Source organism: Armigeres subalbatus, chromosome 2 (assembly GCF_024139115.2).
Source record: "Armigeres subalbatus isolate Guangzhou_Male chromosome 2, GZ_Asu_2, whole genome shotgun sequence".
NCBI lineage: Eukaryota > Metazoa > Arthropoda > Insecta > Diptera > Culicidae > Armigeres > Armigeres subalbatus.
In genome coordinates, this window is record NC_085140.1 from 6,687,052 (window position 1) to 6,714,847 (window position 27,796).

The 27,796-nt window shown below is 41.8% G+C and overlaps 3 protein-coding genes across 3 annotated transcripts in view; 2 read left to right on the plus strand and 1 right to left on the minus strand.

The window, feature by feature from the left end:
- The window catches only part of LOC134217603 (collagenase-like), a 457,454-nt gene that overhangs the window by 110,768 nt on the left and 318,890 nt on the right, over window positions 1–27,796 (plus strand). The gene's annotated exons all lie outside the window — the stretch shown is intronic.
- Window positions 2,976–3,905, minus strand: LOC134208815 (uncharacterized protein K02A2.6-like). The gene has a single exon (XM_062684762.1). The coding sequence runs from the start codon at window positions 3,903–3,905 to the stop codon at window positions 2,976–2,978; it is 930 nt and encodes a 309-aa protein (XP_062540746.1).
- LOC134217601 (hippocampus abundant transcript 1 protein) overlaps window positions 10,840–27,796 on the plus strand; it is a 125,775-nt gene continuing 108,818 nt past the window's right edge. The window contains exon 1 of the mRNA XM_062696387.1: window positions 10,840–11,773. Coding sequence (XP_062552371.1) covers window positions 11,693–11,773 — 81 coding nt within the window. The 5' untranslated portion in view covers window positions 10,840–11,692. The remainder of the gene's footprint in view (window positions 11,774–27,796) is intronic.

Below are 27,796 nucleotides of genomic sequence, written 5' to 3' on the forward strand. Positions count from 1 at the left end.
CCGATACGGAAACATCACAGACAGTAACGGTGTCAGAAGATCCGGTCCTCTGAGCAGCATTGAATTCAGCGAGATGCCCTCTACTTTCGCTGCTGCATCCCAGATAACTCGAACCTTTCCAGGTTTTTTTTCTCGTTAACGACGACTTCAATCGGCAGGAACCATGTACGCCGCAGGTCAAACTCCTCCATTTCTTCCCCTGTCGCTTTGTGAATGTAGCCTTTGCCTTTGAATTTCGCCATTTGTTGACGCACACTTTCATAAAGCTGTGGGTTCTGGGCTAAACGATTTTCGAGATACTTGAAGCGTCATTCTGCCATCGGCCGGCTATTTGGAACTACACGTAATCGTGCTTCCAGAGCAGACCTGTCTCGTACTTCTTGTCGTTCAACCGTCGTGTGGTCGTTTCCAAGATATTGTTCGCACGTTGTTCTTCAACACCTCTCACGGCTGGCACCACCGCTACACCCATGCTCTCGATGTCGAAGAAGCGCCGGACGTTGTAAAGTCCGGTCCGGAACTAGACCCGTCGATTGAAACCACAAGGAAATACACTTGGATCGTATTCACGTCTTTATTTGTCCACGGTTTAGACATATCTGACCTGTACATGGTTTCTAGATTGCTTTGATAAAATACCTTTAGCAACAGTTCTATTTTACACATATATATTTCATACATCTATTTGCTCTGAACCCTACAACTCTCCTTTAACTTTTTTATTGTACTAGTGTGGAATATAATCTTTGAAGTAAACAGGTTCGCTACGAATTCTTTTCTCGAGTGCACTATGTTTAGATTTATTTGCTTCTTCATTGTTTGTTTCCTCGTTTTGGTTGATTTGATTTTCATCACGTATATCAGATGACTTCTGCACTTGCTTCAAATGGTTTACATTTCTTCTGTATTGTTTTCCTGTTTCTTTTGACTGCACAGTACAATCGCTTCCTTCTTTGCGTGTCACGATATATTCCTCGTTTGAAAAATTCGTGTCAAGTTTGTTTGATTTCTTCATCCGTTTTAGCAGCACCAAATCTCCAACTGTAATTTCACTTGGCTTTGCTTTCCTCTTTGTATCGGCATAATCCTTTCCTTTCTCTTTGTGTATCAAGTCTCTCTCTCGAATTTCTTCATCATCCATTCGATATAGCGGCACATGTGGCAGCTTATTTCTTATTCGCCTTCCGAACATCAGTTCCGCCGGAGATTTTCCTGTAGTTGAGTGATTTGTTGAATGATAAACCAGTAAATATTGGCTTAGCTCCCTTCTCCAGTCCTTTCCAAGTTCTTGCGATATTTTCAACCTCTTCAAAATAGAACGGTTCTGTCTTTCTACTTCGCCATTTTGCTGTGGCCAATATGGAATAGTGTTTACCAACTTGATTCCATTTTCGCGACAAAATAATTTCAACCTTTCACAGTTTTCGCTAAACTGAGATCCGTTGTCTGCACTTATTGTTATTGGGAATCCGTATGTTAAGTCTATAATCACACTTAACTCTTGAACCGTTGCCTTGGCAGATATTGAAATCATTTCTTTTACTTCTACGAATCGAGAGTAATAATCAACCACTACTAACAAATATTGTCCTTCCGGCAGAGGACCCATGAAGTCTATAGCGATATCCTCCCAGGGTCCAGACGGTAAAGTTTTTCTGACCATAGGTTCCGGTGCATCTGGGGCTGACACTAAACAACATCCTCGGCAGTTCTTTACAAACTCATCAACTTGTTGATCTAACTTAGGCCACCATACCGCACTTCTAAGATGACTTTTCATCATTCGACTACCTGGGTGACCATCATGCGCCAGTTTTAAAACCACCTCACGTAGCTTCAGGGGTACCACCAGCCTGTCCACTCGCATAAGAACTTCTCCAACGCAGCACAATTCGTTCGCTATTACTCGATACGATAAAGGAAGCTCTTGTTGTCGGTTCGATCTGAGAAGGGTGAGAATGTTTTGAATTTCATCGTCTTCTTTGCAAACATCTTCAATTTGCTGCCAATCCAGTGCAATTGCATTTGCAGCAGATATTGCTATTTCTCGAATCATTAGTTCTTCGTTTTGATCAAATGGCAATGCATTTACTGTTGCCAAACGAGACAACGCGTCTGCTGCATTGTTTTCACCAGGCACATGGATAATCTTGTAGTCAAATGATTGCAATCGCAAAACCCATCGTTCAATGCGTGCACAAGGACGGGATCTGGTTGTAAATAAATATTGCAATGCTTTACAATCAGTTACTAAATCGAAAGATCTTCCGATGAGGTATCTTTGAAATCGTTCTACCGCCCAAACTAAAGCCAGTGCCTCTTTTTCAGTTTGGCAATATCTTGTCTCTGTGTCTGTGAGAGATTTCGATGCATAACTCACGATACGTATCTGGTTATTACTTTCATATTGAGCTAGTATCGCACCCAGTCCTACAGGACTTGCATCAGCTGTTACAACTGTACGGTCACTTAGGTTAAAGTATCCTAACTTTCCAGCTCGAGCCATACTTTCCTTTATCTTTTCAAAAGCGTAATTGTGTTCGTCATTCCAATCAAACGGTGCATCTTTCAAAGTCAATTTACGCAATGGCTCATCTATAGTAGCCAAATTGTAGATAAATTTGTTCATATAATTAGCCAGCCCGAGAAAACTCCTGACTTCAGCTGGATTCTTTGGTATTCTAAAGGTTTGAATAGCATCTGCTTTGACCTTTGTTGGTGAAATTCCATCAGCCGATACAATATGACCAAGAAATTCAAGTTCATGCACCCTAAAGACACATTTTTCCCAGTTTAGTTGAACGTTACGGTTCTTGAAACGGTTCAGAACCTAACGAATAAAAAAAAAACAGGTGTTACTCGCCTATTTTCGATTTTATCAGATTAATTCAAAACAAAATATGGATAGAACAATTTCTTATTTTGTTAATATATTTTAAAAGTTTTAATAGTTTTACCGAGAAAAAAAAAACGCTTTATACCTCATTCAATCTTGCATCATGTTCTTCCACAGTTGTGCCTTCCACCATGACATCATCTAGGTACCAGTACACTCCTTCACATCCCGTCAATATTTCGTCCATTACTCTTTGAAAAGTTTCAGGAGTAGTAACAAGACCAAAGGGCATTCTTTTGAAGCGGAAGAGTCCCTTACTGGTGATAAACGTAGTGACATCTCGGGAAACAGGATCCAATTCAATTTGTAGAAATGCTTCACGAATATCAAGCTTACTTCGAATCATCTGTTTTCCCATTCTTGCCAAATAATCATCCACGACAGGCATTGGATATCGTTCTCGTAGAACGGCTTCATTTACTCTTCGTAAATCCAAGCATAGCCTTGGTTCGCCGTTTGCTTTTCCGACTACTACCAATGGAGACACCCATTGAGTCGGTCCCGTCTTAACTTCAATGATGTCTCGCTGGAGCAGTTGATCGAGTTTCTTATTCACAGCATCTTCAAGAGGAACAGGAACTTTTCGCAATGGTTGAAAAATTGGCTTAATGCTCGGGTCCACATGGATGTGAACTTGAATCCCATCGATTTTATTGAACGGTTTTAACTCCTCATTCACGATGTTAATATCTAGACCTACTTTCAAAACTCCAAGTTCCTTGGAAGTTTTATCTCCTAAAAGGCATTGCTGACCACCGTCCACAACAAAAAATTCTGCTACCACATGTCGTTCCTTGATCCGTACCTCAGCAATGAATGATCCTATAACCTTCAATGGTGTGTTACTACCGTATGCTTTGAGCACGCGACTGCAGTGTCTTGTAGACGAGTGTATATTGATGTTAGACGCTTTGAATTTCTCCCACGCATTACGGGTAATCAGGTTGCACTCTGATCCGGAGTCAATTATCACATTCCATTTAACTCCTCCAATACAGCACTCTATCATATTCGTCTCGTTTCCGGTATAAAACGCATAATAAGTCCTCTGTAAAACCTCATCTTCCTTTGTAGAAGTACTTGATAGATCCGAATTCTTGCTTTCGCAAACGGTCTCGATAGCACGAACCTTTTTCTCCGTTGTGTTGCTTGGTAATTTACTTGCTGATCGTTTTAGATTTCCACGGCATACGGACTCAAAATGTCCAATGCGCTTACAACGCCTGCACGTTTTATTCCTAGCGGGGCAATTTAGTGATTTCGAAAAATGTCCCGTGTTTCCACAACGAAAACAAGAAGCTTTGCATTCCCCAGTCATTTTTTCTTCTATTTTCCGATTTTCGAGTACTCTGAACACCTTCTCATGTTGATACCCAACGTTCGCTTTATCCAAACTCTTGATCTGCTCATCCACGCATTCATACATAGCGCCTAATGCTTCAATTTCGGCTAGAGATTGGTCTTCCTTCAATATACGACGACGCAGCTCACTCGAAGTACAGCCTTGGACAATGACATCAATCAATGTGAACTCAGTTAAAATCTTGGAAACTTCGGATGAATACTTATCAAAACCGCAATCTGCTGCTTGTTGTTTCAAGCGCATTACGAATTGAGCGAATCGTTCCTCCTTGAATTGTTTCATTTCGCGGAGACGGTGTCGCTCCAGAGTATGTTGACGAGCTGGCTGGAAAAAATCGTTCAATTTCTCAATGGCAGTATCGTACCATTTCTTTTCAACTGCCACCAATGGAATTTTATCTGTGTCCGTGAGATTCTCGAACACTCTCTGCAGTTGAGGTCCACCAAGGAACAACAGTTTAGCTCTTTTGATCCGTTGGTCAAAAATCGAGTGTGCTTCAAAATAACATTCTAGCGCACTTTTCCACGATTTCCACTCTCGACTTAGTTTGGATCGTTCGATTTGCTCGCAACGAAATGGAGGTAACGGCCTCATCTCATATTCCATTACTGTAATATTTTATAAATATATAATATATATAACAGTATTAAAAAAAACATGCTTGACCATAGGCTAACAAATGTTTGAACCAGTGAAATAACTCTCAAACACATACCTTTGTTTATTTTCCATAGCAACAATTTTTTTTTTCAAGCCATTTTTTTTTTTGTGAACTCTCCCAGTTCCGGATAAAATCTACTTTTTATGGACTCTCCCAGCCCAGGGACAAAATCTAATTGTGGACTCTCCCAGTCCGGGCTCTGCCAACTAGCAGTACTTCTTGTATTTCAGTGGAACCTCCCGTTCCAGGATCTATTTTTTTTTACCATTAATATTGGACTCTCCCAGTCCGGGCATTGTCAACGAGTATTCAACTCCCATTTCTTTTCATTTTCTGTGAACCATCCCGGTTCTGGATTTTTTTCCCATCACATTTGCAAAAAAATCGCTCAGTATTTGTACTGCTAATAGAACCTTTTTTTTTAGAATTTAACTTCCTTGTCCAACTATGTTAGCCTAGGTTTAAACTTTCAAAATTTCATTCTTACCGGAGTTCATCCTCGTCGCCAGATTGTAAAGTCCGGTCCGGAACTAGTCCAGTCGATTGAAACCACAAGGAAATACACTTGGATCGTATTCACGTCTTTATTTGTCCACGGTTTAGACATATCTGACCTGTACATGGTTTCTAGATTGCTTTGATAAAATACCTTTAGCAACAGTTCTATTTTACACATATATATTTCATACATCTATTTGCTCTGAACCCTACAGACGTACTCGTGGAGGTCTACTACAGATGGTTCAGCATGTATGTGTAGCTGCTTGTACACCGTATTGGCTTGTGGTTTCCGCACATTGCCACAAACTGCCCATCCGATCCTGGTCTTCGTTGCGATCGGTTCGTTCAATTCACCTTCCCGCAGCCTTAGAGTAGCGAGGAGGTGAACATTGCTTTGACCGATTAGGATTCCTGGTACAGCACATCGGAAGCTCTTCACCGGCAGCTTGTTGAGATGCGCGTATCGGTTAGCGAGCTCTGCGTAATCGGTGGTTGTGGTAGTCCGAGATGGTCGACGGTGTAGACTTCGGACAACCTGTACCGCCTATTTCCACCGGCCTCGGAAATCTCCATCGTGACGTTTCAGCAATCGTTTTGTTTATGCCTCCGGTCCATTCGATGTTCACTTCTCCGCTTGCACCGAGTGCGTCGGCAATGGACCGCTCTACGAGTGTTACTGATGACCCGTTGTCGAGGAATGCGAATGTGTTGAACTGTCCCTGTTTCCCAAATAGGGTTACTGGGAGTATCCGAAAAAGCGTAGACGACGACAGCTGCCGATGAACTGTAACCACCGCACTGGTAGTTTTCGATGACATTGGTGGCTCGAAGTGAAGTAGTCGATGATGTCGTTTTGGGCAGTCGTTGATTCCGCACACTTCTCCCTTACACGGCCATCGCGCATGCGAAGTGTGACAATATTGGACAGCTGAGTTACGCCACTTGCTGTCGAAGATATCCTCGCCATGTAGCTGCTGAACACGTTCAAATCCACATCTTGTACTTGCTCCTGGTAGATGGCCCATCTGAACTTCACCGTCGCCGGTAGCTTGTCAACGAGCTCTTGCAGAGGTATAGGGTTCGCCAGATGTTTCTCTAAGCTGACCGCTTTCAGGTGACCGCAGAGATTTTGAACTATCAGTCCAAAACTAACCAGTGTATCCAATAGGTCGGGTTTCGGAGGGTGTGTTGCCGGAACCTTGACGATCATGTTGTTCACACAGATTGTGACCGGGCGACCGTACAGTTGTTGCAGTGTAGACATTACTTGTGGTACTGTCGACGGGTGGAGCGAGAAACTGCTGACTGAATCCTTTGCGCTACCTTTCAAGCTACGTTGCAAGCGCAAAAGGTTTTCGGAGTCGGTGTACCCGCAAGCCTGTGTAGAATGCTGATAGCTGCTAATAAATAGGGGCCAATCGATCGGATCTCCGGAGAATGTGGGGAGCTCCCTGGTTACCACCTGCACGCAGAAAAAACTATGTTAAAAACATATTCTAGGTAAATCCAAACATAAATTCAGTTTGTTCTGGCATCAAAAATAAATCAGTTTGGAACAAACATATTGTTGCATTTGAAGCGAACAAAAACTTTTTATTGAATCAAATGTGCGTTTCATGTTGTTTTAACCAGCTAAATGTTTGAAGCAAACATGAATATTTTTGTTTTGGTTCGACCCCTCATAATATTTTTTTATCAATTCTACCAATTTTCATATTCTGGTAGCATTTGACTACCAGATTTCACAATTCCAAACGTTCATATTTCATTTACTTACCTTTCTGTACCTGAAAAACATCCCTATCATCAATTTGGAAGCAAGAAAACATATGCTTCTACTTTTGCTCCTGCTCCTCTGCTAACTTCCGATTGGATCCGATATGAACTCGAGTTTTTGTTTACCTTTGCAAGAGCGAGTGAGGGGCTGTCCACTAATGTATGTATAAAACAAACAGGAATTTAATTTGGTTTTAAAAATAAATATGTTTGATTCAAACATATTACCATTTTGGAAATAAACATGCATATTTTTGAAGCAAATGGATGAAATTTGTATCCGTGTGTCTAGCAGCGATCTGTTGTGGCGTCGGACTCAAAGAACCGCTCATAAAGGACGATATTCGAGGCTGTGATTGGATAGGTGGATGGATACTTGCAGAGGAAATGGGACCAGTCATGTTCCGAATTCCACCCCCCAATATTCCGGCTTGTGCTACGTAATTCCGCTGACCACTAACCAAACCAGGATCTACCGAAATTGGAGGAGGAGGAGGAGGAGGAGGAGGAAAACAAGGATCTGACTCGACGCGATTGGAATATTCAACGTTATTTGCATTTTCCGCTTCAAACCAAGACTCTGGCGGAGGGGGTAATGGAGGAGAACCTTCATCCGCTGGCCTGATTACGCCTGACGAACTGTTGCACTTCGTCGTGCAGGTTCCAATACTCTGTGATCGCTTCATTTCGTTGGCGATCCGATTCATACTCGCGTTGCTGAGCTGCTTCTAACTGGGATTGCAGCTGCTGTGCGGTGCCCCGCAGACACTGAATTTCAGAATCCAGTTCTGCTATCTGAAGTTGCAGCGCCTCGCATTCCCTATTCCGTAGTGACAGCTGATGCCGCAAATCTGCTTCCGAAGTGCGTCTTTGCTCATGCTCCTCGACGAGTAGCTTCTCCAGGGATTTCACTTGGGCCTCCAGTTCTAATCGTCCATGGCCTTGCCTTGCAAGCTGAGCTCGCAAATCTCCCTCCGAATCACGTGCTTGTTTCAGCTCCTCAGCGTGCTGCCACTGTAGATTTTTAATCCGACTAACCAGGTCAAGTTCACGTTTCCGTCTTGTGTCGATGTCCACCCGATGCTTATCCTTATCCTGCTGAATCACCTCTCCACCGATGGCGCCATCAGCTGAAAGCTCGGATTCCGCATCGATAGTGATGCTGGCCACAGTCCTCGGGATCGACTTCGCCTCTGATCCCGCACCAACCCTATCTTCTCCGATGGGTGGTAGAACCGCAGATGCGGCTGTCTTCAGAGGTGTCGAAGAAGGATGCACTGCCTGCGGATTTTGCAGACTTGCTTCAAGTGGTGGATCGATGCTTATAGATGCAGAAGCAGACCCAGGTACTTCAACGATGGCCTGGGCAACCGCTTCAGTCCGTCTTACCCACTCTTCGGTCCGCTTTGCGCTCCTCTAACTGCTCGTCAAACTACGCACACTGGTTCCTTTTTCATCCTGACGGCTCAGCAGCTCATGTTTGCGAGCGATAAACTGCTTTCCTCGCTCTAGCTTTGCCCGAAGTTCCCTCTCGTTCAAAGCACGTTCCTTCTCAATCTGCTCACGGGTCAAATGTCAAATCCTCGAGCAACTTCTGTTCCTCTTCCAGGCGTTGTAGCTCACGTTCCATTTTCGACTGACGGGTACTCGACGTGCTCGAAATACCGCTTGCCTGACTACGCGCTCGACGAGATTTAGCTAACGTACACACCGCACAAACGAAGTTATTCGAGCGCACCGTGACCGCTTTCACGCCGGCACAGGTCAAATGGTACCAATGATCACAGTTATTATTTATTATTTATTCAGACTAAGGCCGAAGTGGCCTCTGTGCGGTATATAAGAGTCTTCTCCATTCGGCTCGGTCCATGGCTACACGTCGCCAACCACGCAGTCTACGGAGGGTCCGCAAGTCATCTTCCACCTGATCGATCCACCTTGCCCGCTGCGCACCTCGCCTTCTTGTGCCCGTCGGATCGTTGTCGAGAACCATTTTCACCGGGTTACTGTCCGACATTCTGGCTACGTGCCCGGCCCATCGCAGTCGTCCGATTTTCGCGGTGTGAACGATGGATGGTTCTCCCAACAGCTGATGCAATTCGTGGTTCATTCGCCTCCTCCACGTACCGTCCGCCATCTGCACCCCACCATAGATGGTACGCAGCACTTTCCTTTCGAAAACTCCAAGTGCGCGTTGGTCCTCCACGAGCATCGTCCAGGTCTCGTGTCCGTAGAGGACTACCGGTCTAATTAGCGTTTTGTAGATTGTCAGTTTGGTACGGCGGCGAACTCTATTCGATCGGAGCGTCTTGCGGAGTCCAAAGTACGTACGATTTCCAGCCACTATGCGTCTCCGAATTTCTCTGCTGGTGTCATTTTCGGCAGTCACCAGTGAGCCCAAGTACAAAAATTCTTCTACCACCTCGATTTCGTCACCTCACCACCGATGCAAACTCGCGGTGGGTGGCTCACATTGTCTTCTCTTGAACCTCTGCCTATCATGTACTTCGTCTTCGACGTGTTGATGACTAGTCCGATCCGCTTAGCTTCCCTCTTCAGTCTGATGTAGGCTTCCTCCATCTTCTCAAAGTTACGTGCCATAATATCGGGTTTCGTGCCTGAAAATCGAACTAAGCACATCACCCGATCCATCGTCGCTTTGATCAACCGTGTCAGTTTATCCGGAAAACCGTGATGATCACAGTTATCACACTGAAATCTTTAAGAAAATGTTGTGATAGTATCGGTTGGAGTTCTTCCAGCTATGATCAACGACCCAAAATTTAGGTGTAATCAGCTTAAAGCTAAAAAAAGAGCATTTATTTTTAGGATAGGTTGATGTTCGATCACGAACGGCTGGCATCGTCGTAGCTGCTGCTTGATCGAAACAGAGCAGCGTGTGTGCAATTGCATTTGTTTTTACTTGATCACCGCCCGGAATCCCAATAGAAGTGAAACACAACGTAGGGTCGTCCCACCCTGGACGAAACAGTTGGTTTACAAATTCGGTTTTACTTACATTTCAGTCTCCGTACTATACTTTTACTAGTCACAACAAATGTAGATTGTTAAGCTCAAATTTTAATCTGTAAGTAGTTCTTAAGTTTTAATCTAGGTTTAATATAGGATTCAATTCACTTTACTTGAAATAATAATAGTAATTTTAAGCTACAACGATTTCTAATTCAATCAGATTCACTTTTAATTATCACCGTCTTGTTGTTGATCCTCCGTTTTGCCAATCATCTAGTTTGACACATTATCGCCGTCAAGCGATCTCATGCCCACGGATGGAGGCTCACGTCGATCACCATTAGAGCTGTTCAATACCCGGGGCTGTTGCGGCAAACAATGGTGTTGGTTTGCTAGTGCTCTCAGTTTTGACAAGTCGACGTTTGAATCTTTGTTTACAAAAGCAGATAAGTCGCGTTTTGAAAATTTGGTATTGAAGTATAATATTGATGTTCGAAACCTCTCGGTGTTCCAGCTCCTGGTTCGCTCACCAAACAGAACGCCTAACAAACGTCCAACAGCCAATATTTTGTATGCTGGGTTAAACTCAGCGAAAAACTGAGTTTTTGAGCACACCCCTGATGTTGATGTCAAAATTTCCATCCGTCCGTCATCGTCGCGGTTTGTTGTTTGTGTGGGTGCTGCAGTCAGCGCGGATTCCCGTTTTCTCGCGGATCTTCGAAGCATCGCTGATAGTAGAAGAGTGTGAGCTGCGGGGGGACGCATTTTTCTGCTCGTCCGTCGTGTTTGAGTGGAAGAAAAAAGGAAATTTCCAGTTTCAATTAGGAAGGTATTTTTGGTGACATTTCGGTTGTGTTTCCGGCGATTTTTGAACCGTGCAAGGCCAGCGAGAAGGGTGCGGAGATTTCGTGTGGTGTTCGATTCGGTCGTGGAAGGCGATTATCGCCGAAATTCGATGTGAGTTCTGTGCGGTCACGAACAGACGAACGAGGTCGTCTTAGGAGAGGAAGTGATTGTGGGAAAAAAATGTGATGAAATTTCAAGTGCGATAAAATTTTGAAGTTTCCTTGTCCAGGTGACTGGAATGTCCGCAAGTTGGTTGTGAAGAAACTGCAATTGATTGCAGAGTTGAATTTCCGTGCGATTGGAGCTAGGCCAAGATGCGATCTAACTGTAACGCCAGTGACAGGAAGTGGCCTCCAGCTGTAGTAGCAGAATCAATGTTTCTCCAGAAAATAAATGTCAATATGCAACTCTTGTGATTGAATGTTATTTGTTTAGCTAAAGGAAAGCTTGGTGAAAAATAGCAAATTAGAGTCAACTTGTGAAACAAATAAACTGAAAAAGCATAATAATCGAAAAGAAGCCCTGGAAAAAACTGCAGTTCTATTTGGTTCCGATTTGGCTTCACGTACATCGATATTCTCTTTTGAGGTGGCTGCTGTTTTGTTTGATTGGTGCCCCTGAAATCGCAAGTCGCTTGCTAAACAAAAGCGAGTGATTGTGGTCAGCGGCTGCAGGAATGACCAAACGATCGTTGAAGAAGCCGATGATGGTTCTGCGGAGTAAAAAGCCAGCTATTATCAAGGACGGCGTGATTACGGTAAGTAGCGAATTGTCGAGAGATAGAAATTCTTTGTGTGAACTCCTACGTGTCCAGTTCACGCAGCAACGCACGAAGAGCATCGTCAGCAGGTGTGTTTTCCATGTATCACACATTGTTCATTTTATTTTATGTATGCCAGCGGAATATTAGATTGCTGCTCGGTTTGTTTGGCTTAATTGAATCCGATGCGTCATCGTATGAAAACTCTGCGAGTTCCGATGGGTTTTGACTGGCAAATAAAGAGTCTTCTGTCTATATCTAGTACTCTATAATAAGTACTCTCAAAGTGTTCTGGAAGTCTATTTGGATTGGAGATGAATCTTCCTCCGCTTCTTCAAACATGTAATCACGATCGACCGTTCAAGCGATAATATAATATACTATTAAAATAAATTAAGGAGATTGATGTCCTGTCTAATTACAAAAAAGGTGTGCAGTTAAAAAAAACTTGGGATTTCATTGAAAATTTTGAAATTTATTTTGTATTTGTGTTTTATTCATATTCGAGCCCACAGTTTTTGAGCAGTTAATAATAATTGTTCCACGTCAATAACCACCTTGCACTTGTAAGCCTCGCAACTGTATCCATCGGTTCATTCTAGATCCATGACCCTCGCCGTAACAGACAGAATCGGCAAACATACTACTCTGTATCATTTGTGTGTAGAGAGCTACCGACCAGCCAGTAACAATAACCGCCTTTGTTGATTCCGTCGCGAAACGCAACTTCTGCTATGCCAATTTGTGCCTGCTTTCGCAATTTGAATGTTTTTCTTCCATATCGTCGCAACGTTCCAATGGACGCGGTAAGGCGTGCCGGGTCTCAGATAGTGCCATTAATTGACGTCTATTAAAGTGGTGGCATCATCAAACGGGATGCGATGTGCTACACCAATTCAATTCGTTGCGCAAAATGGCAACGTGTCGGCCCTTCGGTAATTGTTGATACAAATATCAAACGTATGAGTCAAATCGATTGTGATCAACATTACCTGATGTTTGTTTTCATACCGCTGGGGAATTGGAATGAACACTTTAGAACGGGGATGATGTTTTTCTGTGGATGGAAAAACATAATTTCATAAATTTAGGTTTTATGACTCCACAAGTCTAGAAGTCAAGCTCGTCCTATTCCATTTTTTGATTCAACTACGATTAAACAAGGAAAAATTATGATATGTAAAAACATACTTCGCATGACATTTCGAAGACGAGTTTTTTTTTTGAAGATGTATTATGTTCTAGGGTCCCTCCTTAGCCGTGCGGTAAGACGCGCGGCTACAAAGCAAGACCATGCTGAGGGTGGCTGGGTTCGATTCCCGGTGCCTGTCTAGGCAATTTTCGGATTGGAAATTGTCTCGACTTCCCTGGACATAAAAGTATCATCGTGCTAGCCTCATGATATACGAATGCAAAAATGGTAACCTGGCTAAGAAACATCGCAGTTAAAAACTGTGGAAGTGCTTAATGAACACTAAGCTGCGAGCCGGCTCTGTCCCAGTGTGGGGATGTAATGCCAAGAAAAAGAAGAAGATAATGCTCTAAACGAGGCTACCCCTAATTCATTGCGGAGATTAGATCGAATCCCAGTATGAGCTTCTTGGTATCTACCACAAAGAAGAAAAAAAAATTCAAAGGGAGGGATAAAAGTTTCCATGTTGAAACTAAAAATTATCTTCTTTTTACAGACATTACATCCCCCACAAAAAATTAGAAAATAACATATGCACAAAAAAAGGAAAATCTATTAAACGACTTTTTGAGCTAAACCATTTCATGGTCTACCATTCCGCAATTAGTAGTTATTCACGGTGAACCATTTTGCGACCAGTACCATTTCGCGGGGGGATTAACTTTGCTAATGTTTGCAGTAGATTAATAATTTTCAAGTGTTCTTCAGCTTTGCAAAGCGTCAAAGCCAAATTTTATGCCGCAATTTTAATTTTTGTTGTATAAAATTCAAAACTTCACAAAAAATCAAGCGTTTTGAAGTAAAACGCTTGATTTATTATGAAGAATTGCTTTAGGAAACTGTTCACAATTTCACAGATGTTTTCCACATTTTGCCTATACCACATTGCCAAAAAAAAAACCGCGGAATGTTTCACCGCTAAATTTCGTAAAACCTGGAAAATCTTTATTCAAATTTTATAAATATTACATTTTTTTTCAAATTTCAAATTTCAATTTTTTTTCAACCATCCTTCCCTTTCCTCAGCATTCGCAAGGACGTGGCCAGGACTAATCTCGACTATTGGAGAGTGCATTGCTTCCATCTAAGAGATAGTGATTAGTCCCAAATCAATATCTGTTGTAACGGATGAAAGTGATGCTACTCTCAATCTCATACAATAGTCCAGGCTTGTACCACCTACGAATTTGTGCGAAATGCTCAATGCTAATGCTAATTACATTTTATTCAAATTGGGAGAAATTAGTTCACTGTTTTCACTATCATAAGACGAGTTTAGCACAATTCCATTTAATTCCACCACCTCGTAATACTTTTTCATATACGTATTTCGACCTCAACTGTAAGGTCGTCTTCAGTGTTTCGTATTGCAAGACAGAGTTAAGCACGCGAATCATAAAATTATACTATTCTATTCCTTATGCCTAGAGTTAGATTAGCTTCCATCTATTAGTTGATAGTGATTATTAAAACTTATGATCTAGTGTCCTTAGTAGGTAGGGAAACAAATGTTAGGTAAAATACGCGGATTTTATAATATTTTTCTCGTTCCATAGTAGCTTAACCTAAAAGCCCTACATTGATGGTTGTATGATTTACATGAACTAAAATATTAGTTAAATAGTTGAACAGTTGGTAAGTGGTCTTTACGACACGTTAAATTAAACTAATTAGTACGCAAACTGACTAAATCTTACATGAACCTTTGAACTGTAAACCTTAGGTATCCCAGAACGACACGTACCGACAGTACAACAAAACTGCTTGACCCTGAGCGTGTAGTAAACGTAAGTAATATCAATATCGTTTAAAGTATAGCCAACAATGCATCCCTTCTATATTGCATCAGGAGATTTATAATGCACCTTGAACTCAATAAAGGATTATAAACACGGAAACTGCTCTCGTCGTATTGTGTGCCAACAAGCACTTTGAAGACTTTTGAAACCTTATTGAAAGGCGCCTTCCGAACCTCTTGAAGGGGTCTCGCGAAGGAAAGCTTCCAAGTCTTTTGAAAGCAAGCTTACGAGCCTCTTGAAAGCAGGCTTCCAAGAAGAAGAATATCGAGTCTCTCGAAGGAAAGCTTCCGAGCTTTTTGAAAGGAATCTTCCGAGCCTCTTGAATGAAGATTTCCGAGCTTCTTGAAAGAAGGTTTCCGAGCCTCTTAGAAGAAGGCTTCCGAGCCTCTTGGAAGGAGGCTTCCGAGCCTCTTGGAAGGAGGCTTCCGAGCCTCTTGGAAGGAGGCTTCCGAGCCTTTTGGTAGGAGGCTTCCAAGCCTCTTACAAGGAGGCTTCCAAGACTTTTACAAGGAGGCTTCCAAGCCTCTTGAAAGCCTCTTGGAGGCCTTCAAGCCTCTTCGAAGAAGGCTTCCGAGTCGCTTGGAAGGAGGCTTCCGAGCCTCTTGAAGGTAGACTTCCGAGCTTCTTGAAAGGAGGCTTCCAAGCCTCTTGAAAGAAGGCTTCCGAGCCTCTTAGAAGAAGGCGTTCGAGCCTCATGAAAGGGGGCTTCCGAGTCTCTTGAAAGTAAGGTTTCGAGCCTTTTGACATGCAGTGTAGATAGAATCATGTTCAAATCTGTATCATCGAGGCTTAATGCACTTCATGCATTGAGTTTCTCGGACAGAAAAGCGTCAAAACGCAATAGAGGCGTAAGGTTTGTTTACATATGTATTTAGTAGCCATTGTTTTAAGGACAGGCCTCTCGGATAATTGTCATTTTTATTTTTTCACGCATGCTGCGACGCAGCAAAACAGGAATTATGAAAAAGGACAGTTGTGTGTTGCTTCCAAATTGAGTGAGGTGCCCTTGAAAACGCTAGTGCTTTTTTAATTTGGATGCCGGGAGGCTTGTCCTTAAGCGAAAAAAGTTAATTCAATGCATTTGTTGAAGAAGAACACGTAAAAATCATACAATGATGCAAATCGCTATTTGAATCATGAGCGATTCTCTGGGCCATGGTTCTGATGGGATTCGACTCACGCACCGCTGCTGGCAGGAGGCTTCCGAACCTTTTGACAGGAGATTTACGAACCTCTTGAAAGGAGGGTTCCTTGCCTCTTGAAAAAAGGTTTCTGTTCCTCTCGAAAAAAGAATCTTACAAGCTGCTTAGGAGAGGGCTTTCAAGCCTCTTGTAACCAAGCTACCGAGCTTTTAGAAAAAAACCTTCAACCACTCAAATGAAGGCTTCCAAACCCTAGATTCTAGATTTAAGTCAATTAAGGTTTTCCCGTTTTAAAATTTTGTCCCACAATCCTCCATACACTGTGCTGGTGTAGTGTGCAGGATTCAACAGGCTTTGGTATATTAATCACCATGCATATTATATGCAATACAAAGTTTTGAAATCAAAAATTATAAAATTATCAAAACCTATTTAGCTTTTATTGGAATTGTAATACATCCGCCATTATGCATTTTTGCCCGAGGTACCCCCTGGGGACATCGAAGGTACCCCCAGGGGTACATGTACCTTAGCTTGAGCACCGCTGCCCTAGACACTAGTTATAAATAATATATAATAATATATATGTTATGTATCAACTGGCGTCTGGTGGGCATGTGCAACATGTTCATTGAACAGGAAGACGAAATAATAATCATCTAATTAAGATTACTTTATACTGTATTGAAAAACATTTAAGTTGTGGTTGGTCGGAAATAGGGGAAACTCCCTTTTAAACAAATTGCATTGTAACCGCTACGTTCAATTTTGTTGATGAACAAAACTACACACACTGAAAATTCGCCTAGCCGAGCATAGCTTTGTTGTTTGTATTTGCGTGTTTGATTGCGTTGTGTTACGACATACAAGAGACACTCGCAAAAATGAAGCCACACGCTTAAAGTCATTCACACAATTTTGTGTTTCGTTCACACAAAACGGGCCTAACCTGGAACAACACATATTATGAGTAACTGCCATGTTACTCATTTTAGTGTAATTGACGGTGAACGATTTCCGATGAGTTCATTTCACACAGTGAGAGAGCGGTCGGAAAACGGACCTAACCTCAATTATATTTTTTCATGTAAATTGAAAATTATCGCAACATTTTTATACTATTTCAGAGGAGTCCCCATTTGTTTCGATATGACCAAACTAAAGTGCGATGTTTATAGTCGCACATTTTAGTTGTATCGTATCGAAACAAAACGAAAATCCACAGAAAACAGTTCGAAGCAAAGTTTCTTACACATATTAAAATAATAAAAGACATTACACAGCGACTGTGAATGTCTTACACATAATGTTCACACAGATTGCTATTCTCTCGTGTCATCGTCGTCATGTGTGAAAATTATTCATGCGATGTGTAATTTACTTTAAGCGTGTGCAAAATTTGAACGAGCAAGTATTATTCTGAAGCGGAACATGAATGAAGCAAACACTCCACACACACATTGTAGGCTCTCTAATTTCATTTGGTCCGTATAGGGAGATGCACGGCATGAATGGCTTTTCGGTTCAACACATTTGGTTGAACGTAGTTTCATTCCCTTCACATTTATGTGTCGAATCGAAACAGTGTTAGTGTGCCAGTAGATTTCATGACGATACTGCTTCCACTGCTCTTCTATTTGAATGAATTTGGTCATTGACGGTTTTCTTTTATTTCATGCAGTTGGAGAACTTTGCTTGCAATCTAAAAAATTGAATTTGTTTCATAAGTTTTCGGAATTCGAAGAAAACAGTTTTAGGTTGCCCTAAAATCGTAAGTAAATTTGTTAGCACATAGAATTTTATTTTTATTTTATATTCATTGGAACTCACAGATGGCTGCAGAACATTGTTTGGTAGATGAAATTTTGCAACGGCCATTTGCTTCTCGCACGGCTGAAGAAAGAATGTTTCTTGTAAAATGCCCAGTTCCTCGTCCATCTATGGAAATGTTGAAGTCGACATACAAACTGAAGGGAAAAGTAATGACGCGAAATTTCAATGTGTCGTCATATGATCACCTATGGCTTTGCGGTTCCACAAAATTGAATAAGCTGTTTTGTTGGCCATGTTTACTATTTCGGAATGCTAATGACAAAGGCGTATGGTCGAAAAACGGTTATAATGATCTGAATCACCTCACTGCATCCATGAAAACACATTCATCTTCAAAGGATCATATCAACAGTGCTTTTGCTTTGACAACGTATGGGCAGCAAAGAATTGATGAAGCTCTCGATCATTGTCGCCATTTGGCCAGAAACCGGCATAATGAAGAGGTAACGAAGAACAGAAATGGGATGAAAACTCTGTTGGAGGTGACATGTTTTCTTGGGTCACATGGTTTGGCGTTCCGTGGACACGACGAGACATCTGATTCGGTGAACAGAGGAAACTACAAAGATTTTTATAGTATTATCGCTATCAAGGACCCTGCATTTAAAGAATTCATTGACAGCAAGGTATTCAGTGGAACATCTGGAGGCATTCAGAATGAATTAATTGACTGTATCGGAGAAAATATGCTTAATGTGATTAAAAAGGAGGTAATTGAAGCAGATTTTGTATCAATAATGCTGGACGAGTCCACTGACTCTGCACGATTATCTCAACTTTCATGTGCCTTGCGCTACGTCAAGTCTGATGGTAAATATGAAACTATAGTGTATAATAAAATGCTTAACCTAAACAAAATAACTTAACAGGAACACCGGTTGAACGACTCGTTGGGCTGGTTGATGTCAGTAATGACAAAACAGCAACAGCTCTGGCCGCACAAGTTGATGAAATCGCTTCTTCCTTTGGTCTTACTTACTTACTTACTTACTTTATGGGCTACAGCTCTTCGGTGAACCTACGCCGAATGGAGTATCCTTCTTCACTGGACTCGATCCTGGGCCAATCGCTTCCAGTCGCCCTGAACATTGAGCGCCCTCAGGTCCTCTTCAACTGCAAAAAGCCATCGTGTACGTGGCCTTCCACGAAGCCTGCGGCCTCTTCCGGGTTCTCTACTAAATATTATTTTCGCTTGACGTTCTTCCGGCATACGAACAACGTGACCAGCCCACCGTAGTCTGCCGTGTTGTATAAGCTTAATAATATCCAGCCCTTTATACATCTGGTACAATTCGTGATTCATGCGACGCCGCCAGATGCCGTTCTCCTGTTTACCGCCGAGTATTGTCCGCAGCACCTTACGCTCAAACACTCCGAGAGCTCTCCGATCAGCCTCCTTTAACGTCCATGTCTCATGGCCGTATAAAGCCACCGGAAGAATCAGAGTAGTATACAGCGCGAGTTTTGTTTTCGTTTGCAGACTACGGGACTTAAGCTGGTTACGAAGTCCGTAATAAGCCCTATTTGCAGCTGCAATACGCCTTTTCACCTCGCGGGTAACATCATTATCGCACGTCACTAATGTTCCAAGATACACAAATTCTTCTACCACTTCAAATTTTTCACCATCCAGCACTATTTCGCTACCACCACCACTAATGAACCCACGTTGATTGCCAGCGACCATGTACTTCGTTTTGCTGGTATTGATCGTGAGTCCAATCCTCGCTGTCTCCCTCTTAAAAGGCGCAAAAGCCTCTTCCACGGCACGGCGATCAATTCCGATAATATCGATATCGTCCGCAAATCCCAGGAGCATATGCGATTTTGTGATAATGGTACCGCTTCTTTGCTAACCAGCTCTCCTGCTTTAATCCATCTAAGGTAACAAATGACGTCGATATTTCATCCGCAACCCTTACACTTGATTTCGATCCGTCCAACGTTATACGAATCAGCCGTATAAGTTTCGCCGGAAAACCATGTTCAAGCATAATTTGCCATAATTCATTCCGTTTCACTGAATCGTACGCCGCCTTGAAATCAATAAACAGATGATGTGTCTGCAAGTTGTACTCCCGGAATTTATCAAGGATTTGTCTCAGGGTAAACATTTGATCCGTCGTTGATCGGCCCTCACGAAAACCTGCTTGGTATTCGCCGACGAAGGACTCTTCAAGCGGTCTCAATCTGTTGAACAGAATACGGGACATAATTTTGTACGCCGAATTAAGGAGGGTTATTCCTCGGTAATTGGCGCACTCCAGTCTGTGCCCTTTCTTAAAGAGAGGGCAAATGAGGCCGTCCAACCAGCTAGCAGGCATTTCCTCGTCTTCCCATATTTTCGACATAATATGGTGCAGAACTTCATAAAGCTGCTCACTGCCATGTTTGAGAAGTTCAGCCGGGAGCTGGTCCTTCCCCGCAGCCTTATTGTTTTCAGCTCTTTGACAGCTTTTTTAACCTCATCTAGTGTAGGTGACTCCACAGCTTGTCCATCGTCGCTAATATTTATTCTGTTCACCGATGCACCGTTACTTCCTTCATTCAACAAAGTCTCGAAGTGTTGCTTCCACCTGGCAGCCACTTCAGTTTTATCTGTCAGCAAATTCCCTTGTTGGTCGTTGCACATGACGGGAGATGGCGCTGTCTTTCTCCGTATGCCATTGACAGACTCATAAAACCTCCGCATATCGTTCTGTTCCATTTTTTCCTGCGCCTCACTAATAACTTGTTCTTCGTACTCTTTTTTCTTCCTGCGGTGGGTTCGTTTTTCGGCTGCTCTTGCTTCCTTGTACCGATCTCTATTCGATCGGGTACCTGACACCAACATCCGGCTTCTGGCAACGTTCTTCTCGTCTGTCACTCTCTGACACTCCACATCGAACCAACCCGTCCTGGGTCGCCTCTGTGCAGTGCCTACCACTTCTCGTGCTGTTGTGCTCACCGCTCCATGGATCGACTCCCATAAATCGTTGATGTTGTCGCTAACGTTGATTGCACTTATCCGTTCGTCGAGCTTCTGGCGGTACTCAGCCGATACTCCTTCCGCCGACAATCGCTGGATATTGTAACGCATCGTTCGCTGTGATCTCTCGTTCGATACAGTTGACAACCGTGATCGAATTTTACTGACAACGAGGTAGTGATCAGAGTCAATGTTCGGACCTCTGAATGTCCGCACATCGATAACATCCGAGAAATGGCGCCCATCCACCAGAACATGGTCTATCTGGTTGCAAGTTTCACAATTTGGGTGTCTCCAGGTGTGCTTTCGGATGTTCTTTCGTGCAAAGTAGGTGCTACTGATGGCCATCCCTCTGGCAGCAGCAAAATTTACTAGCCGTAGGCCGTTGTCATTGGTAGCGGAGTGAAGGCTCTCCCTACCGATTATGGGACTCTCTACCGACCTGAGCGTTAGCGTCTCCGATAACAATTTTCACGTCATGCTTTGGGCACTCTCCATAGGCTTTATCAAGACATTCATAAAACGTGTCCTTCACGTCGTCGGATTTATCGTTTGTCGGTGCGTAAACGTTGATTAGGCTGTAATTGAAGAATTTGCCCTGTATCCTCAACACACAGATTCGTTCGCTAATGGGTTTCCACCGCATCACTCGCTTCATCTGCTTGCCCATCACTACGAAACCAACTCCATGCTCTGCTTTTTCACCGCCGCTGTGATAGATGTTATACTTGAATGCAGTATTGGTCGTGGGGTCCACGGCTCGGAATTCACGTTCTCCGGATCTAGGCCATCGGACTTCTTGAATAGCAGCCACGTTCACTCCAACCTTCTGCAGTTCACGAGCCAGAAGGCTCACTCGTCCAGGTTCATTTAGGGTCCTGACATTCCAGGTACCGAGTTTCCAATCATAGTCCTTATTTCGTTGCCGGGTCGGTTGCCAAAAATAACGTTCTTTTTTCTTCTATCTCCATTTTTCGTGGTATTTGAGAGGCTTCAGTAAGCTACCTTACCGGGGTCGCGTTACCTACATCGCGATGATGGGGCTGCCACCTTAGGTATAGCTGACGCGATACAGCATTTCGTTAATCAGCCGCTGGGTACCAGGCAGACGCTGTTTGAACCGCACCTCCTGGTGAACAGACGCTCGAGGCGTACCTTCTCACTCTAGCTGATGTCAGAAGGACAACAGTGCCCAGGCTGCACTACCAGCTAAGTACACAACCCTTAGCTGGCGGTCTTTTGTCATCGGACGACCCGTGGAAGCGTGAGATAGGGACTTGTGGGGACCAGAGCTCTATTGGGCGCTCCTTCCTTGATGTCAACCCACCATTTTGCAGCCCTCCTTTGGTCTTACTGCTGACAAATTAGTAGCACAAACATATGATGGGGCTGCTGTCATGTCTGGTGATAAGCACGGCGTACAACGGCTAGTCAAACAACGGTTCCCGAAGGCAGGATTTATCCATTGTCGTGCCCATGTTTTGAATTTGGTACTCCTCCATTCTTGTACTAATAATAAGAGGACTGCCAGATTCTTCAATACGATTTCATCTCTTGCGTCTTTCTTCTCCCAGTCACCAAAGAGAAATAGTAAGTTGCAGGAGTTCATGGAAACAAAACTTCCAAGTGTTTGTAAAACTAAATGGTCATACAATTCTCGTATGATCAAGGTGGTTGACATAAACTATGATGCGATATGCGCCTGTTTGTTGGAGATTTACATGGTAGCTAGAAAATGAATTTGATGCCGATTCCTGCACTGCAGCTAGAGGTCTCCACGGATTTTTGATGGAATTTAATACAGTTTTTTTGCTGAAGATTTTTGCCAAAATTTTTTCGCACACTGATGTTCTTTATCAGATTCTTCAAACGAAGGAGCTTGATATTGTAGAATGTGTCAGAAATGTCAAGGTATGTCAAGCTTCCATCAAAGAAGATCATTTCAGCAGTATTTTAAAAGAGGCAACAATAGTGACTGCTGAGGAGAAAGTTGACATGTCATCGTGTCGTCAGCTGTATGATGCCGTCATCCAGAAGGTTTCTGATGAAATGTCCAATAGATTTGATGGTTTAGGCGAGTATGAGTATCTTGGACTATTGAACTACGAAAAGTTTGAGTGTTTTAATGCAAGTTTCCCGACTAAAATGGTTAAGATGCTTATTCAGCAACATTCCTTCGATGAAGCAAAATTGTGCAATGAGCTGACAGTGTTGTATTCTCGCGCGGAGTTCAGAGGACTGAAAATTAAAGAAATAATTTTGATGATCGTTGAGAAAAGTTTGAGCCAAACTTTCTCAGAATGCTTGAGATTGGCCAAACTGATCTTAACGATACCCAACACAACAGCTTCTGTGGAACGATCGTTCTCGGTTTTGCGTCGTGTAAAGAATTATCTTAGATCGACAATGGGACAAAAACGATTGTTTTCTCTCATGCTGATGGCCGTGGAAAGTGAGCTCTTGAAAGACATAAGCAAACACCCAATGTTTTATGATGACGTAACGAATGCATTTGCGAAAAAATGTGAGAGAAGAATTCCTTTGTTGTATAAGTAGGTTTAAGATAATAATGTCGTTTAATAAATACTCTTGAAATAAAAAAAAGTTGAACAGGTACTCAATTATGCCACGCGACGCCCCTTTTTGATCTTGAGCCCAAGTTCGCAGACACACAAACTGTTCACTCGTCATTCATTTCGCTGTGTGTCTTCCTCTTCTTGCTGGTGTTTCCGGAAGAGGCATACGAGTATTTGTCCTGAGACGTGTTTTTCTTTCAATTTGAATTCTTCAATCATTTTAAGCACTCCTATGTCCAATAATCGAGTTCCAGCTCTCGATTTGATTTGTAGTTTGTGGTATTTTTTGCATGATATTATCGTACACTGACCATAGACTCGGTGGATACAGAGGATCGTTTCTTGTAATAAGACCATGTTTGGTTGTCCGTCGTACTCTTCCGTGAACATAATTTTCCTCAAAATATGAAAAAAATTCTGTTAGACGATATAGTACTGATGCTTTCAGCATATCGAATCCTTCTGGAATTTTTGATGGGGGCAAAATGCCATTAGAACACAATCTAAAGGAAACGTGTGTTGATGATTTGGAGGGTAGCTTCCGTGAATCGTAAACAGCTGCCTGAATAAAGGTTCCATTCATCACCCAGTACTTCGAATTTGACAAGCATTGTATATTTTCGTTTGTGCCAAATATCAGGATTCTATAAGGTACCCCGGGGCAAGTGGGACCTAAAAAACGCTAGTTCAGCAAAATTTTGAACGTATACTTAGAAAACAGGTTATGACAGAACATTAACCACGGATACATTATTATATGCTTCCATTGTTGAAGTGTAGAGGTGTTGGAAGCCATTTATTTAATTACAAAAATATTGGTAGTGCAAGAAATAAATTTACCATCAGAACCCACTAACCCCTTCAAACGGGGCAAGTGGGACCTATCCTTGGACCTATTCCGTTTTCTACTGTCGAACGAAACTAATTTGAGGAATGTAGATGTACTGTTCATATTATTTCTGAGTATTAGTATATTTAGATCATGGATTGAGATTGGTTGAATGTCGGACTTTATTTTTTTCAACAAGAAAGGGATTATAATGTTAGCAGAAATGAAAACAAGACAACAGTCGATTTACTATTTTTTTGGCTGTTGTCTTGTTTTCCTTTAGCTTACTACTTTACCAAATGTTTCAGGTGACAAGGATTAGCAAATATTTATTGACTTTTCGTATGATTAAATATTTCTCTTTTTAGAACACAAATTATCACATAAATCAGTACTTCAGAAGAAACGTTTTTATTCAGGCGATGCGTAGTGTTTTCAATTTGTAACAACAAAATAGCCAATTTATGTGTTAAGCTCATTTATCTGAAAATCTATTGCGAAGTTTGAAAATAACAAAACACAAAAGAAATCCTGTTGACCTATTGTAGAATAAATAGATTATTTACACTAAAAACGGAAGGATATCGCATAGTTATAGCCATTGCTCTTCTTCAGGCGGGAGATAATTTTCAGAATGTAAAACACACATTTTTAATTAACAGTACAATACTTTTTAACCAACCAAATCAAACTGCATCTGATTCAGATCCATATGATATATGAATGACGAAGTTATTTTTCACCAGACAACCATCTAAAAACAATTTAAATAGCTTTATCGAAATGTTGTTCAAATATGTCCCACTTGCCCCGTGTATGTTAAAACTCAAGGGCAAATGAAAATAGCAGATTTTGGCTTTAATTAAAAAAATTAAATCGTTTTCGATGCCACAAAATTATTTAATTGGTCAAAATATTCACTTTTCATATCAATGATAAATTTAGGAACGGATATTCAGTTGGAAATCCATTGAATTAAAATAAAAGTAATAGATTTTTCCAATAGTTTAAAGTCATTATCAAGCAATAGCATTAGTATGGTGCCTCAAATGGTTTTGATTCCAAATATTTTTGTGTCGGGTGAACTCGTTTATAGTTCTGCTTCATTTTCCTAGAACATTGTTACCATTAAAAACGTTCATCGATTTATCTGCAGTCATAGTACCCGAGAAAGGCAAAAATGCGACGGTTGGAAAAACCGAAAATTTCCACATTTTGATGAAACATCGAATATTTCGGCGAGGCAAAACGCCTTAGGTGGACTAACCTACAATGTACTATGCGTCTCCACGCACTATCCATACCAGAATTCTGATTTGCCGACGCTTGTTGGGTAGTTCTCAAAGAGCTGTCAGCTTGAAGGCGTTTTGCCTCATTAGTTTTCCGGCAACGAAATATCACCACTTTTTCGAAATGTGAATATTATCGATATGATTGAGATTGAGAGAGCTAGCTACATTGTTTAACTATTACATGAGGTAAAAATACCCATGAAAATTGTTGCAGCTAAAACATTGAAGTAGCCTTTCCTTAGCTAGGGCATATTGCCCCTCCTTCCCCTAATATAGTTGCCAATATGCGATTTAACGTAAAATTCTTAAAAATCAGAAACTGAACATTTGTCGTAAATTTATACGTCAGGATCTCTTCAAACAAGTTATTCGAACAAAGAAGCATTGGTTTTCGATGATTTTGTAATTTTGTAGAACAACGGATTCTAGGGGAAACAGTGTTTTTATGTATTTAAAAGCTTGAAAATCATTTTAATATGGTCAAAACCTAAACGAAGCGAATCGCAATGTCCACAGGACATGTAGACCACACAAAAAGCTTCCGTTTAGAGGTTGTTGCGATGATTTCCGGCGTTTATATCACTTGTTGTTGTTAGCCCAAAAACACTAAATCGACTTCGGTGTTGAACTTAATATGTAGATTAAAAAAAACACTTTAATAAAGTTATAAGAAAAAACCCAGATTAATCCACCTAGCGTTGGTGGTGCCTTTATCGCATTTAGTTAAGACACCAACCTTATATGGGGTTTCTATGGTCCGATGTACCATTTTCTTCATAACTTTTAAACGCAATGACCAATCGTTATAAAATTCAATAGTGATCAATAAGGCTTTGTCCCCTGTCGAATGAAACTTGTTGCGAGAAAATCGGTGAAGGATTACTATACGAAAAGTTGTCCAATGTTTTTTATAGCTTTTGTGCACGCACATACACACACATACACCCACACATACATACGCACGGACAGACAGACATGTGCTCAGTTCGTCGAGCTGAGTCGATTGGTATATAATACTATGGGTCTCAGAGGCTTCTATAAAAAGTTCGTTTTCGGAGTGAAATGATAGCCTTTCGGTACAACTTTGTTGTACGAGAAAGCAAGGACGGAAATCTTCGTTTTACTATCATTTGCATCGATGCTCAGTAGGCAGCTACGTCATTGATTCGTGTTTGTTTTGATCAGACGCTCGGCAATGCAGGCACGAACATCTCGCAGCATGCTGTCAAACTTCCATACCAAATTTACCACCTGATCCTCAATAGCCGATTGATAATCGAGCGTAAAAAATGAATATCTACCGGGGCTGAAATGAATATTTTGAATTGCGGTTGATTTGCACCGATAAATGATGATTATTTTTCTTTATATACTAAACAGAAGCATATATTTTAGGAATCTGACTTCAAAATGTTGAATCCATGCACCGCAGTATGAAATGATATTCATATTTTGAGATTTCAAATTGAATATCAATGTGCCAAGCTGAAGATTCATTTTGACACCGCCCAAAACAACGCTGACACCGAGAGTCGACGCTTGCTGCTGTTCGTGCACATGCCGTTCTATTCTTTCGCACATTCAAATTCGGAAAGGACTAGCAACTTGATGATGTCAGCTGTTTGAGTGTAGTTGAAATGACTTTTTCTGTCCCTGCGAGAAAGGCAAAACGAACTAAATCGACTTTAGCCACCTCGAAATTTCATCCGCATTAGCTGAAAATTGGACAGAAGGGTTATTTCAGCATAAGAATTGTGATTCTGGGCTGATCGGTTGAAATTTTGATACCGTTTGAAAACATGAAGAGACCAAACATACCTGAACAATAAGGTCATCTCCAAAGCTTTTACTTTTGTACTTGAGTCATTGATTTTGATCAGGTATAAAAACCCTACTATTATAAATCTCGTATTTCGATTCGAAATACGAATCTGGAAAGTTAGCGATGTAATAAAACGCCTCATTGACAGGACAGGTGAAAACATTCCGCCAAATAAGGCATAAAAAATGTCTTTCCACACAACTGTTGGATCGCACACATTGTTATCAGTAGTGACACGTCACTTCGTGATTCATTCCTACCATTCCCACTTCAATTGGTGTCAGAAAAAAAAGAAACACTCTCCGTATCAGTTCAATAATATCGATTTTCCCACCGGTTTGTTGTTTTGCTTGCTTGGCAGCTAAATAGACTGCTGCGCTACTTGGCATGCTGTCAGAACTGAGTGAGCCATAACACTCAAATTTGAAACCAATAGAAACGTTCGTTGGTTGAGGTCGCCCTTAGTTAAGCCTGTTGTTGTTTGTCATCTGACTGGGATCGGAGTCTGGATTCATGAAAAATATATATTTTCTTTAATAGTTGAGAAAATTCGCACAGTAGTCCCAG

Bases quoted from the DNA above. Each gene is read 5' to 3' on its own strand.
- LOC134208815 (XM_062684762.1), bottom strand. From the start codon at position 3,905: ATGATAGAGTGCTGTATTGGAGGAGTTAAATGGAATGTGATAATTGAC.